This window comes from Natator depressus, chromosome 1 (genome assembly GCF_965152275.1).
Source record: "Natator depressus isolate rNatDep1 chromosome 1, rNatDep2.hap1, whole genome shotgun sequence".
Classification (NCBI taxonomy): Eukaryota; Metazoa; Chordata; order Testudines; family Cheloniidae; genus Natator; species Natator depressus.
The window spans coordinates 222,637,546-222,652,333 of record NC_134234.1 but is presented as its reverse complement, the minus strand read 5'-3'; the positions used below and the strand labels follow the sequence as shown (position 1 = coordinate 222,652,333).

General features: G+C 39.7%; 1 protein-coding gene across 1 annotated transcript in view; it reads left to right on the top strand.

Annotated features, from left to right (window-relative positions):
* TTC38 (tetratricopeptide repeat domain 38) overlaps positions 1–14,788 on the top strand; it is a 35,354-nt gene that overhangs the window by 4,578 nt on the left and 15,988 nt on the right. The window contains exons 3-11 of the mRNA XM_074948990.1: positions 2,111–2,192; positions 4,399–4,570; positions 5,720–5,893; positions 7,065–7,140; positions 8,408–8,527; positions 11,666–11,725; positions 12,498–12,536; positions 13,522–13,603; positions 14,580–14,745. Of these exons, the coding sequence (XP_074805091.1) occupies positions 2,111–2,192; positions 4,399–4,570; positions 5,720–5,893; positions 7,065–7,140; positions 8,408–8,527; positions 11,666–11,725; positions 12,498–12,536; positions 13,522–13,603; positions 14,580–14,745 (971 nt within the window). The remainder of the gene's footprint in view (positions 1–2,110; positions 2,193–4,398; positions 4,571–5,719; positions 5,894–7,064; positions 7,141–8,407; positions 8,528–11,665; positions 11,726–12,497; positions 12,537–13,521; positions 13,604–14,579; positions 14,746–14,788) is intronic.

Here is a 14,788-nt window from a genome sequence, read left to right as displayed (position 1 = left end):
CTTTCTTTCCCGACTGGCGGATTACTGTCGACGATGTTGAAATGCCAGTAGTGATATTGAGGGACCCAGCCCTACTCTTTGCTCCCCTGGCTCATGAAGCCACTCTCAACACCTTGACAGCACCAAGGAAAGATTCAACTACCGGTTCAGCAGATGCAGAATGACAGTTCAAGATGCTTTCGGTAGATATAAGGGACAATGGTGGGGTTATTCAGAAGTTTAGATTTCAGTGAGAAAAATATCCCAAAGATTATAGCTGCCTATTGCGGCTGAATAATATGTGCGAGGCAAAGGGGGAAATGTTGTAGCCAGGGTGGAGGTGTAGTGGCTGTCTGCTGGTTTGAACAACCAGAAACAAGGAACAGCTCAGTGCAGAGCTATGCAGCTGAGGAAGGCCTTGAAAGATCTCTTTAATAGTCAGCCACAGTAATGTGGTGTGGTGGACTATGCTTTACCTGACCCTGAAGTTTTGGGGGGCTATTAGGGATTGTGTAGTGCTTGGTGTACATTTCTGCATATCACACTGTCTTTTAATGCACCTGTGAATTATGCAGTGCTTGCTGTACATTTATAATTATTTACATTGTGTTTTTTACTGATCCTGTGAGTTCAGTGGATTCTATAGAATTACAAGCAGTGAGTGCTCTGAGTAGTGCTAGGCATTCTGCAGTATGTGTTCTGAAATAATAAAGATGAATTTATTCCAAAAAATAGAAATTTATTGCATACCAAAAACAGTGAAAAATAATGTGCAATTAAAAAACAAATATAATACAAACTTCTAAAATAAATTAATGGAACAGAACTTTAAAACTAGAAAGGTAGAAAACATTTCTGTCCATTTCAATTCTTTTTGGCTACATTCCACCCCCCCCCCACCACCACCACCACCATTGCTAACCCTACATAGGAATGAAAAGCAAAAGCGATACAAACAGAAGTAGAGCTGATACCTCTTCTCATACAAGTAAAACAGTGAAAAGTTGACATCTGTGTCCTGCTAGCTGGGATTGGGCCGGGTGCTATCATCACATTTTAACATGTAAGGAAAAATGCATGCACACACTTGAGTTCTTATCCATACTCAGCTGGTAGGACTGGCTTGACTATGGTGGAGTTTCAAAAAGATCCTAGCTCATGGCATAATTGGACCCCCTACTCCTCCTCCTTCCTGTTCATGGCAGGGGCCTGTGTCTCAAACTCCTCAGAAGTATCCACAGTGATCTACTGGGTACTGGTGGCCACCAAGTATGGCATGCAGCTCATTGAAAAAGTGCCAGGTCTGCGGCTCGGCACCAGATAGATTGTTGGCTTCCTTGGTCTTGTCATACACTTGCCACAGTTCCTTCACTTTCACATGGCAGCGCTGCTGATCCTTGTCAGACCTCTTCACTTTCCTCCCCTGTGCAATCTCTTTGTAGATGTCCATGTTTCTACGACAGGCCCATAGTTGTGTCTGCACAGCCTCCTCTTCCCTCAGGCCCAAGAGATCCAACACATCCTCCCTACTCTAGGCAGTAGCACATCTAGCGTGTGGCACCAGCGTGGTCATTTGGGCAGTTGCACGCGACAAGGGAGAGATGCTAGATGTACTCACCAGCTGGTCAATCAGAAAAAGGCATTTCAAAAATACATGGAGGTTTTAAAGAGTGGCTTCCAGTCTCCATGACTCCTGAGCAGTGGTGTTCACAATTGTGACCAGAGCTATCATTGTTGGACATTATGAGATAGCTGTTGAGGACTGTTAAGGTTGATGTAAGTCACACAGTGTCCACATTTGCACTGCATCAGCCTCAGTAGGTTGATCATGGCACAATACCTTTCAGGAGGTGGTGTTACTATGTTGCTGTAACTGGGATAGGCACCCCTGCCTATGTTGGCCGGAGACAAATTTGAGTATAGACACATGCACAAATAGGTCGACACAAGGTAGCTTACAACCTAACTTTGTAGTGTAGACCAGGCCAGAGATGATTACTTCTGAAAAAATTTAAAGTCTCGCTGTTTACCATTGATCTTGTTTACTTTTGAATTTCACTCAGCTGGGACCATGGGGGAAAAAACCTTAGTTTCATTTGGTTTCTAGTCAGTTTCACACTCTATTTTACAGTATGTTACATGGACCAATGATAAGAGTCTAGGGGGCATTGAAGGATCTCTCTCCAAGTTACATGCAGCAGATCCAACTTTTAGTAAGTATAACTTTTTAATTGCTGGATATACAGTACAGTAGTTGTATATGGTTAACTTATTTCATACACACAAGCTGAAGGGCTGGGTTAGTATAACATTGATTGTTTTCATTTAGAACTCTTTTAGACAGCCTTTTTTTCTTCCCTTGAGTATGATCATTTTTAAAAAGCAAATATGAGAAATAGTAAATAGGCTGGAAAAATTGATATCCTATGAACTAAGAAATGTCACAACTAAAAAGAAAAATTCTTAGCTGTCCCAGTAACTTGGTGGTACAGGTTGAAATGAAGGAGAATTTGAAATTAGAGCTCAGCCTTATTGTGGAAGGAATATGGTTAGGCCATTAAAGGGACTGGAAGAGACAAACCTTGCTATGCACGCTTTTCCTTTTGGCATATGAGCATGATATGATTAATGAAAGGAAGTTTCCATTTGCCAGGGAAAAAGCATATGGAGGGGAAAGTGGTGAATCTCAAATCGAAGGCATTGATATAAGGATATCTTCTGATGCTAGACTAGAACATGAGGGTTGAGGCTTGCAGGCATTTATTTTATTTTAGCTAATTAAACAGAATAACTTCAACTTTTACAGTACACTTCATTTAAAGCTATCATCATTTGTTTTACACCTTCCTGCACAGTATCAAGATGTTTTTGGCATCTTTGTACATATACAAGACAAATATGGCTTCACTCTGTTGGGCAGTGTGTATGAACATTACATCTGCGCAGAAATAACAAGGCAGGGAATATACCAGGAGTTAATAAACCACTGGGGGAGAGATAGATAGATGCACCAAGTACCTGCCAGTTGCAAAATAGCAACTTTAATTCTGCAGGTGTTTGGCTTTGCCAAATTTTAAAGACTTGTCTCCGGAAAGGAATGCTGGGGACAAAATTCCTGTATCGAGACAGCCTTACCCTGGGGAGAGGTAGTTGGACCTATGCAGCCCCAAAGGAATTTGCTTCTCTGTGGGTATGTCTACGCTGCAGTGGGGAGCGTGCTTCCCAGTTTGAGTGAACAGGCGTGTACTAGCTCTGCTCGACTTACCATGCTAAAAATAGCAGTGTAGTTGGGTGTAGCACGAGTGGCGGCTCAGGCTAGCTGCCCAGGTATGTACTCCCAGGGTCCAGATGGGTTTGTATTCAGATAGCTAGTCCGAGCTGCCATCTGTGCTACCCCCAGCTACACTGCTATTTTTAGGGCACTAGCTCAAGCAGAGCTAATGTGTATCTGTCTACCTGAGCTGAGAAGGACTCTTCCAGCTGCAATGTAAATGCACCATGTGTGTTATATATCACAGCCAATGAAAGGAACTTTATGGCCCACAAGTCCTGAGCCACCTTATGCCCCATCTTCTTGCTCCACCTCTCTTAATCCTTTTGCACATCTGCTTTTCCTCTTTTCATTGTCCATGAAATTACGTTCTTATTGTTGCTCTTTTTAGAAATAAAGTCACTCTTAGAAGTGCCTTGCACATAGGCAGTGTGTTCTCCACCCCTGCTATTCCCGTGTTGGGCACACTGTTAATTCTTTTCTGTAGCTGCCTTTGGCCTGTCCTAAAATAGTTTCTGTGATCTTTATTCCATCCTGTTGTACATGGTTCATTATAGAGTACAGCGAGAAATTAGGATCACAGGCTCTGCTAAAGAGAGGACAGAGGCAGCATTGGTTAACTGCTCCTAATAACAAGGTGGTTGTTTGGGAGGGTTGAGGGATGTTAAAGAAGAATTTGAAAATAAAAGATTTGCTTAAAAGGAAAATTCTAGTTTCCTGCTAGTAACTTCGGCTTGGTCTATGCTAGGAAATTAGATCGGTATAACTACATCATTCAGGGGTGTGAAAAATCCACACTGCAAGCAACGCAGTTAAACCTGCCTAACCCCCTGTATAGGTGGCTCTAGGGCGACTGGAGAATTCTCTCACCAACCTAGCTACTACCTCTTGCAGAGGTGGATTACCTATGCTGATGGGAAAACCTCTCCCATCGGTGTAGGTAGTGTCTTCACTGAAGTGCTACAAGCCCTTAATATATGGTTGTTCCTTAGCTGCCTGGGCTTTCTGTGGGATCCTAATCAGTCTCTAGCACTACTGCCATCTACTACTTGTGGCTCTCATTTAAACTTCTCAATAGTTTAGCCTAGGGCTTCTGCACCTGCTAAATTACCTGTAGTGTCTAAATTTTTCCATGCTGCTTTCTTCAGCAATGGGACACGTGATTGCCAATGGCTTGGTTCTGATTGGCACCGGGAGTTCAGTGCGGTTAGACAAAGAGCTGGACAATGCGATGAAAAAGATGATGGCACTCTCAGAATCGCAACCACTGACTGAGAGGGAGAAGCTACATGTGTCTGCACTAGACATGTTTGCCATTGGGTAAGCGGTTGGTTTTTAGGGGAGGGGTAGAGAGGGTTTGGTTTTATCATTCAGACTATATACAGCGTGGTTGCATGTTGCCCTTTCTGTTCACATTTTTACTGTTATGTTAGCATCTTTCTTTCCACTTAAATGATTGATTAAATGCTTAATCTAGACTGGAAAGCAGTGCCACTCAGTAGTACAGCTGGCAAGAGATATTGCCTGCTTTTATCTTGGAGATTCACCATAGGTTAATGTCACAGTGGCACATAGAAACTGGTTCTTAAGTTTAGCTCTCCCAAACTATATGCATCTAATTAGCTAACAATCCTATAATGACAAATATTGCTATCATGCCAGTATGTTACATGTAATTAATTTAAAGTCTTCTGTATTTTAAAACCTACCAATAATTCCACTATTGGAATAACGATTTAAAATGAAAACCACTCAAGAAGCTAAATCTTTGGCCATTCTAAACATTGAGCCTAACTTCCCACAGACTTGGACTGTAGAAGCAAAAATACAAGCAGTCTTGTCTTATTTTCCACTTATAGACTCTGTTACCTCTAAAAAGGTGAGACGATATACAAGGTGTTGTAAGCCCTCCAAGAAAATGAGGACTTTGGGGAATTGAATGTTTACAGGAATATATTGAGCTTGTGTATTCTCTAGACAATATCAAACACTATTAACTGTTGTTATTTATTATCCACATGGGCGATATTAGCAGTAAAAGTATTTGATAACAAAGATAAGAAATGAGATCACTAAAGCTCTGACCCATGGTGTTTGATTTGCATGGCTGGACCCCAATACCTGTGTGGAGCCACATTGATTTTAGTGAGGCTCTCTGCAGAGGTAATGGTCTTCCCACATGGATCAACATGTTGAATCAGGGCCTAAAAGGCACTCCCGCCCCTCTCCCCGTTGCAGTGCGTTACTAGTAACAAACAAAGAATACCATACACAAGTTGTCTAGAAAGTGTTCAGCTGTCTTCATGGTGCAATCATGTGTACTAAGAATTAAGAAATATTCTTGCAAGCTAGGGAATGGTCAGTAGATTTCCCACTTGTCACAGTAGTATAAATTTAGAAATAATATTAGATTCAGGCAGTTTGGTCATGCTGGCCCTGTCAATGATTAATATGTGCTTTTCTCTCTAGGTGTCTTCCTAAAGCTTGTGACATATGGGATAAGATTCTTCAGGACCATCCAACTGACATGCTAGCTCTAAAATTTGCCCATGACACTTATTTTTATCTGGGATATCAAACACAGATGCGAGACTCTGTTGCCCGTGTATATCCTCACTGGACACCTGATATTCCACTGAGTAGGTATGCAAAAGTTGATCTTCAGATGATGTCTATGGATCTCTACTTCTGGTGGGCATGTGCTTTGTATGCATAAATTCAGATGTCTCTGGTCAGCAATGTCTGTAGGGGCAGCACACAAACCCTGATTCTCCCTGTAATCTCTGTCTGAGGACAGATAAGGGAGTTCTAAATAACCACCCTGGCTTTAAAAATATGTACATTAAGAATTAACATCTCTTCTTGCTTTCCTACTGACCCACTGTTCAGTTGTTTTTAACTGAGCTGTTCCTTTGAATGTCCTCCATGTTTTCCCACTCATGGGGTGTGCCAGCTGGTACAGTCTAGATGGTGAAACCTTCTCATAGCATTTCCAGATAGAACCACTCATGTGCCCTTCCTCTCCCTCCCCTCAGTGTTCCCAAACGTTCTGAGAGTGAGGCTATAAAAGGATGCATGGTGCGTCTCTTGTGCTGTCTCAGTTCCTTCCAAATGTAGCAACAGAAGGTCATGAACCTCTTCACATTCCTTGTATCCACAGCTCGCTAACTAGTTTCCTAGCTTCGTTTAGTTACTGTTTTTTCCAATGAAGTGGGCTGTAGCTCACGAAAGCTTATGCTCTAATAAATTTTAGTCTCCAAGGTGCCACAAGTCCTCCTTTTCTTTTTTTAGGGAGTTAGTCTTAGATTAGGTTAGTTAGGGTAAATTTATAAGTTTTCTGTAAATTGTTAGTATAATCCTAGATATATCTTTGGTGCCATCTACTAGTTCTATAGCAGGTCAGAAGCTAAAGAGGCTTCCATTGACTTTATTGGGGTCAGGTAAATTGCAGGACTTCAGAAGAGGGAAGGAGAGCTGAGGGGGAAATGCAGCTCTGTGATACAATTGTAATTTTGGATCCAATAGAAATGCAATAGTACTCTATATCTTACAAAGGTCTGTGTGATTTTGTAGTTGGCACAACACATGAATACATGTCTTCTCAGTGTTTGCTGGGAAAGAGAAAGTTGGTCATTTCCTGCATGTGCTAATTTTTGTAGGGGAAAACGATTAGATTCTGCACTCTTTTTCCTTCTTCCACTATTTGGTATTACTACTAACAGTGTAAGAGTTATTTTGTATTAAATTATTTTAATGTGTTTTGCAATATTAGCTTTATCTGGCTAGTGCTAAATGGGTTTTTCTTGTTGTTTAGCTATGTGAAAGGCATTTTCTCTTTTGGACTGATGGAAACTAACTTGTTTGATCATGCTGAAAAGCTAGCCAGTGAGGTAAGCTGGACATCATTGGTACTAAAAGGTTTTAAATTCTTAATCCTATGTAATATGCAAGTGTTTGTTTGAGAGAGATGGTTTATGACCATTTAAAATTAATTAAAGAAAAGTAAGCAACTGTACTGAAATTCATAACTATTCATGTGCTACATCCTCATAATAATAACTTTGCCATTATAGGTGTTACCTTTTAAGAACTCAGAAAAGGGGATTTCTCCTTTTTCTTCAGTTTTTGCTGGGTTTTTTTAATTCAAGATTGGTGGGGGAGGGGAACAATGAGAGGAGATCAGAAAGAATCTTGCTACGCAAGCTGGAGAGAATAAAATAGAAACTTGTCATTGAAAAAGCATATATGAGACCTGTGTCCACCTGCCATCAAATCTTGGTGAAGGTCACAGAATATCAGCAGTGCAGTAGGTTAACCTGATGAGCAACTTGTATAATGCCCTTGTAAATTGAGTACACCTCATTCACGCGTTATAAAGATGACCTCATTACCATATTTGCAGTGGGAATGAAAAGCTGGCAACATATCCATATGACAAAGGTTCCCTGTAATTTGGGAAAGCTATGTAAAGTATAGCACAAATAGAATCAGTTGACACCTTGTTGTGTTTTCAAAGGTTCATTTTTTTTCCCAAACTGCTTTTACACATCAGATTGCTGAAAGTAATAACAAAAATTTAATCTTTTATTTTTCATTAAATTGTCATCAATTGAAAGTGGGGAAAAAAATTCTACAGATGAGTGGGAATTGGTGGAATGGTAAAGATACATCTATCTGATATTCAGAACCTAGCGGAGCCTTTGTTCTTAGTTATAAGAAAAGTGGTTAACTGCAAGGAATTGGATTATTATTTTCTTTTAAAGCAAGTGATCAGTTTATATGCTCCCCATATGGATGGTGTGGGGATAAATCATGGCTTTGTGCTGGCCATGTAACTCTTCTGAGGCAGAAGTGTAAGGAGAGTTTGTAGAATGAAGTATAAATTGGTGGTCTTGATTAAGGCCTTCATTCTCTAAAACTACTTTTTAACTTTTAATCATTGTTAAGCAGATGCCAACAAGTGAACTCCAGTAAACATTTTTCGCCTTTCTGCTGAAACAGTCTCACAGGATATGATTGAAGTTGTTAGCAAAGATATACTTAATATCTACTGTACCTGAGAAAATAGTCTTCAATTTCTGTACTAGTGACAGTATGTACAGCTATTTGTAATGTACCCAGTGCACATCATGGTGTTTTCTCTTTTCCCACCATCAGGCTTTAGCTATAAACCAATCGGATGCATGGTCTGTCCATACCATAGCACACATAAATGAAATGAAAGCAGACCTGAAGAATGGGTTGACATTTTTGAAGCAAACTGAAAACAACTGGAAGGTAAATTTCCTTAACAGTTCCTCTGAAATAACTGGCTGTGGGGTTTTTCCCCTCCCACTAAATACTAGTGATTCCTCTTTAAGTGCTTTTCATCAGATCTAGTACAAAATGCACAGGAATACTTTCACAAAGAAGAGGACGCTGCTGCTCCAGTGTGGAACCTTTGTTCATGGCACTTGGGAAACAGGCAGAAAATGCAATCACAGTTTCATGTTTCAGAAATTCACTCTGGGTATTAGTCATGAAACAATTAGCCTCAGCTCTTATGGCTGGGGATTGGTAATGCATAATTTTTAAAAAATTAGCTATCCCTCCTCCCTCAATATTTCTGTGTTCATGGCCTGGATAAAGACACTTAAAGGAAATAGATGAAATCCTGGCCTGATTGAAGTCAATACAGGTTTTGCCATTGACATCTGTGGAAGTCAAGATTTCCACAAAATGGTGGCCGTGTACCTTTTCCTGCTATTTATGGTCTTATACAGTATCCATCTGGCACAGGTCTAGTCCAGTGCCCCTTTTGGCCACTCAACAGATTGCTGTGGGAGAGGTCCAGACAGTGAATTCCCCCTCTTTGTTCAGCTTCCCTTGGTCTCAGTAGGCCGCAGCAGTGTGTCCCCTCTTTGGACACATTTCCTGGGCACCAACTCTCAGTCTGTTACCTCTTCGTGGAAACGAAGCCCCAGAGGCCACTTGATTTATGCCCCCAAGACCACCACTGACCTCCAGAGTACCTGCCTAGCTTAAGCAAACCCTTTCCCAGAACTCCTTCCGAAAGTGTGAACCTTCAGGTTTACTTCTTGAAGGGGCTATGTCGGGTACGTGTAATTGCTTAACACACAAGCAGGCAGACACTTTGCACACTGTCCCTCCAAGCAGTAGACAGTTCCACTATGCACAAAGAGCAGAACGGTCTAAAATGTTTTTGGGTTGTTTTTTGACGTTAGAAATATTAGGAATATCACGATTGGAACTATAAACAGATATCTTTCTGAGTGCTCGTTCAAAGTTCAGGGATGTCATTTTAGAAAGAACTTTTTAAATTCCCCCTTGCAGAACAACTTAATAAACAAACAGAAATAAAACAAAAAACCCAAACCAATAAGAACACCCTAAAAATGTAATTAACAGTAGGCAATTTGGGGAACATTTTCAGAAGCACCTAAGTGACTTAGGGGCCTAAGTGCTAGTTCACTTTTGGAAACAGAACTTAGGTGCCTACATCACTTAAAGAAAAGGAGTACTTGTGGCACTCTAGAGACTAACAAATTTATTTGAGCATAAGCTGTAGCTCACGAAAGCTTATGCTCAAATAAATTTGTTAGTCTCTAAGGTGCCACAAGTACTCCTTTTCTTTTTGCGAATACAGACTAACATGGCTGCTACTCTGAAATACATCACTTAAGTGCTTTTGAAAATTTACCTTCTCTCCTCCCCAGCAAGAGAGGTGTGGGTCTTGCATGGACTTTCTTGCTGGTTAGTTTTATTTTGACAAATACATTCAGGAGCTGCTTTGCTCTGTATTTTATTGTTTTATTCTCTTCACCCAAACTGATCCAGTAGTGAAATAAAGCAGTTTGCTCTTTTTTTCCTTCCTCTGAATTAGAGCAGCTCACAGGACTGCACTGCCTTGTGCAATTACAGTTTAGTTTTGTATGACACTCATAAATGGCAGCACTAAGCAGCTATGATTTTATTCATGGAGGGGGAACCAATAATCTTACCTGCAAGACATTTGAGACTGATTATTGTGTAGGCCGAATTTGGTATCATAGAATCATAGAAGAATGAGGTTGGAAGAGACCTCAGGAGCTCATCTAGTCCAACCCCCTGCTCAAAGCAGGACTAACACCAACTAAATCATCCCAGCCAGGGCTTTGTCAAGCCAGGCCTTAAAAACCTCTAAGGATGGAGATTCCAACATCTCGCTAGTTAACCCATTCCAGTGCTTCACCACGCTCCTAGTGAAATAGTTTTTCCTAATATCCAACGTAGACCTCCCCCACTGCAACTTGAGACCATTACTCCTTGTTCTGTCATCTGCCACCACTGAGAACAGCCTAGCTCCATCCTCTTTGGACCCCCCTTCAGGCAGTTGAAGGCGGCTATCAAATCCCCCCTCACTCTTCTCTTCTGCAGACTAAATAATCCCAGCTCCCACAGTTTCTCCTTGTAAGTCATGTGCCCCAGCCCCCTAATCATTTTTGTTGCCCTCCACTGGACTCTCTCCAATGTGTCCAGATCCCTTCTGTAGTTGGGGGACCAAAACTGGATGCAATACTCCAGATGTGGCCTCACCAGTGCCGAATAGAGGGGAATAATCACTTCCCTCGATCTGCTGGCAATGCTCCTACTAATACAACCCAATATGCTGTCGGCCTTGTTGGCAACAAGGGCACACTTTTATGTCTTTTATGTCAGGTGCTTAACCACCTGACTCAGTAGTCCTTTTTGCAGTTTAATATTAAACAAGTGATAATAAACTATTGGCTTATGTAAATATCATAAAATACTGATATACTGCTTCTCAGAGATTCATATTGCAATGCTCGCTACTTAAATGAGCACATTGGCCTCCTTATGATAAGATGAATTTTAACCACCACACTGTGCAGGAATAGGGGGTTTTAGAGTCTTTGTGATTTTTGTGCTTATTTGAGTTGTCACAAATGTATTGTTGACTCGGATTCTTGGTTGTTACACTAGTGAAAGCCTGCTGTTTCCAATGGGCTTGTGCCAGTGTGATGGAAAGAAGTATTTGACCTTATGCTGTCAGCTTGTGGCTGGACAGAAAGGTGTGAAGTTAGTCCTGTCAGTTTGGAGGTTTTCCAATAAAGGTGCCCTTGAATGAGGTAGAGTCTGAGTCAAAATGCAGTTCTGCTCTGAAAAGTGGCTCTGTAGAACTTGAATTGTGAGGTTCCATATTTTTGTGTCTCTATCCGCAAGGACAAGTGTATTGAATAAGAGGGTTACATAGTTTTCAGAGTGGAACAACAGTGTATGCTCCTTGGTTCCAATAGCCACTGATCTATTATGTCCTCAGATTTATTGCAGGAGAAGAGTGCCATATAAAATCAGCTGGATGAGTTTAAATATGAGTTTATATTGGAAGTAAAATATTTTTCTCTCTTTTCTCAGGATTGTGACATGCTTGCTTGCCATAATTACTGGCACTGGGCTTTGTATTTCATAGAAAAGGTATGAGCACACTTCTACATCTACAGTATATGCTATATGCTCCAGGTGGATGAATATTCTCATATTAGCAGGCAGTGCTGACAAAAAGGGTATGGTCTGCTTTCCTCCCTTCTTAATATTTGGGTGTTTTTATGAATCTACTGCAGTATAATTTGTGGTGTTTGGTACTTTACTAAAGTGTTTTCAAAAATGATATTTTAGAAGGAAAAAATCTAAAATCATGTGTACGGGAATATAGAGGAATTACTGAAATGAGACAATTAAATATTACATTCAGAGCAAATTCACTAATTTTGTGATAGAAAGATGAACCCAGTTCTGTAGTCTTTGCATATGCAAAATTCCCACTTAACTGAATACAGATTTTGCTGGCACAAAGAACGTAAGGGGCTAGAGTTTGCAAAAATTACCTGAGACTGACCAATAGGACCATTACGTTAAAGAATCAGAGATTTTATGTTGTTAAATTCTCCTTATTAAAAGTATTTCAGATGTATTGAAACCCTTTACAAACATATTTCTATTGAGCGTATTGGGTTGCAATACATACTATGTTTTTATGCAGGATGATTTAGGGAGCTCTTTTTTCAGATACCTAGATTAGAGATAGGGAAGAAGAAGAAGAAATAGGCTATGTGGCACATGCTCCCATTGACATTTACTGATAGGATCACTGATATCCTTATAAAAATCTGTTGTTATTAAACTCTTCCAGTCACTTATGGATACTGTATCCTAAAGGTCATCACACAATCCTCCTTTGCTTTTACAGGGTGATTATGAAGCGGCTTTGACAATTTATGACAATCACGTGAGTTTAAATCAATTTTGTTTTAATGAAAAGAGATTGTTCCAATGAGAGGGGGTGCACATGCCTCATTCTTCATACGACACAAAATATATAAAAGTGTGATACCATTTTCTGGTTTTATTTTTAAATGTTTAATTGGCATTTTAGAGTGATTATTCAACTCAACTGGGAAAACTACATGTGAGTTACACAGGTCATCCTAAACCAGTGCCAAAAAAACCCTTTATATCACACCATCGTACTTATATTTTGTTCAGACCACATATTAGAAACTACTAATTTTTTTAGTGTTTTCCAGTTATTTTTATTGGTACCACTTTCATATCCTGTTATCTTTAGTCAGGTTGTCTTAGTTGCTATGAAGAGGCCCTGAGGGCACCAGAAAAAAACAGAGATACTTTTAAAAAGTTTAACATTTTGTAAAATAGTTTTTCTATAGGTCTAAGGTATCATGACTAAGGCTGGATCGCACAGTTTAACTACCAAGCCAGTTACTAGTTTGGCTCCAACTTCCTTTGTCATGTCTTTTCCTTTCTAGGTGACTTGTTAAAGTTCTCTCCTGCTTGAACTTTAGAGGAATTTTTCTAAAATAATCCACAATAAATTAATTAGAAGTCGGCATAACAAGTCTTGCCATGCCTGTTTTGATGTTAAACTTTGTGAAAATATCTTGTCCTACCTAGTAACTGTTGCAAAGTCTAGTAGAGCTTCTGGCTCCATTTTGGGAGAGCTCATAGGGAAAAGTAGTTTTCACTCTCACTGTATTTGATTTTATAAATGGAAAAACAAGAGAGAGAAAATAATATGAATATTATTTGTGGATTGTTATATTTCTGAAAGATGTGATTGGTTTGTTATAAAATAGCTATATCTGGAAGAGTAAAGAGACAGAATTAATTTTGAACGGTCATAGTAAGTTTGACTTTCAAATTAACTTCCCACCTAAATATATGTAATGCAGTTTAAGAATGCTTTCTGATTGCAGATTGCTCCCAGATGCATGTCGAGTGGAAGTATGCTAGATGTAGTAGATAACTGCTCCATGCTGTACCGGCTTCAGTTGGAAGGTAAAGAACTGTTAGTTTTTGCTTCAGTTCTACTTGTTCTTCTTAAAATAGTAAGATAAAACTCCTCCTCATGCGCCAATATGCGGAAGAAGATTTACAAAAATATATAGAGCAACTCTGAGTAGTGGGTTACTTTAGAGAATAAATACTTTAAAGAGCTGCTGCTGTTGGGAGGTGAGTTTAAAGTTTCTATAACATGCATTACCATTATTTCTCTCTAGAGTTTATTACTTTCCTATGAGTACAGTATTCCATTCAACTAAGTAAACATAGATCACGTTTTTCTTTTTTTGGCAAATTTCACTTTCTCTGTCCAGGGAGATCTGTTTTTCAGCCTCAGATTAAAAGGTCATACATATAAACTGTTAAACAGCTATTGACTGCTCTCATAGTCAATATCAAGCCAACACTAATATTTAGTTCTAAATTTTGATATTTGAAAAACGTAGTCCACTATAGGTATTGTAGCAATCATTCTGATAGTTCCATGAGACTAAATATACAGCCAGCAGACTTTAACTTTTGAAAGTGAAGATGAAGTTAGAGTTCCAGAAAAAAATACTAGTTCCTAAATTGTAAATAATAATTTTCACAGAACTCTGCTACAGCCAGTCATGCTGTGCATATTTATATGTGCGGTCCAGTATTAGTAATCAAATGCCACAGACAGATCCAGAGTGACGACTGTGGGCATTATCCTCCTTCATCTGTGTTTGGGGGATGTCATCTATCTCATGATTAGGCCTGAACCTTATCTAAAGGGGACCAGGACATCGGTGATGAAAGGTGTTTTTGGAGATAAGCAATAAAGTATTTGCTCAAAAGTGGGAGATATGACACTGAGTGGTAGTTTACAAAGTCTGCTTCGTTGAGAGGTGGTTTTTAAAGCTTACAAGGTTGAATGAAACTGAAAATACATGCTAAAGAAATTGCTTTGCAGTGAAGTCTTATTTTAAATCACGTATTTTACTCCTAGGTGTAAAGGTAGGAGACAGGTGGAATGAAGTTATCCAACTCACAAAGAAACACTCCAAAGATCATGTTCTGTTTTTCAATGATGTCCACATTCTCATGTCTTCGCTAGGGGCCAAAGACCACAAAACCACCAATGAGCTCTTAACAACTCTTCAGGAACTTGCAAAGTAAGCAAGTGAATTAAAATGTTGTTTTGAATAAATATTTTCC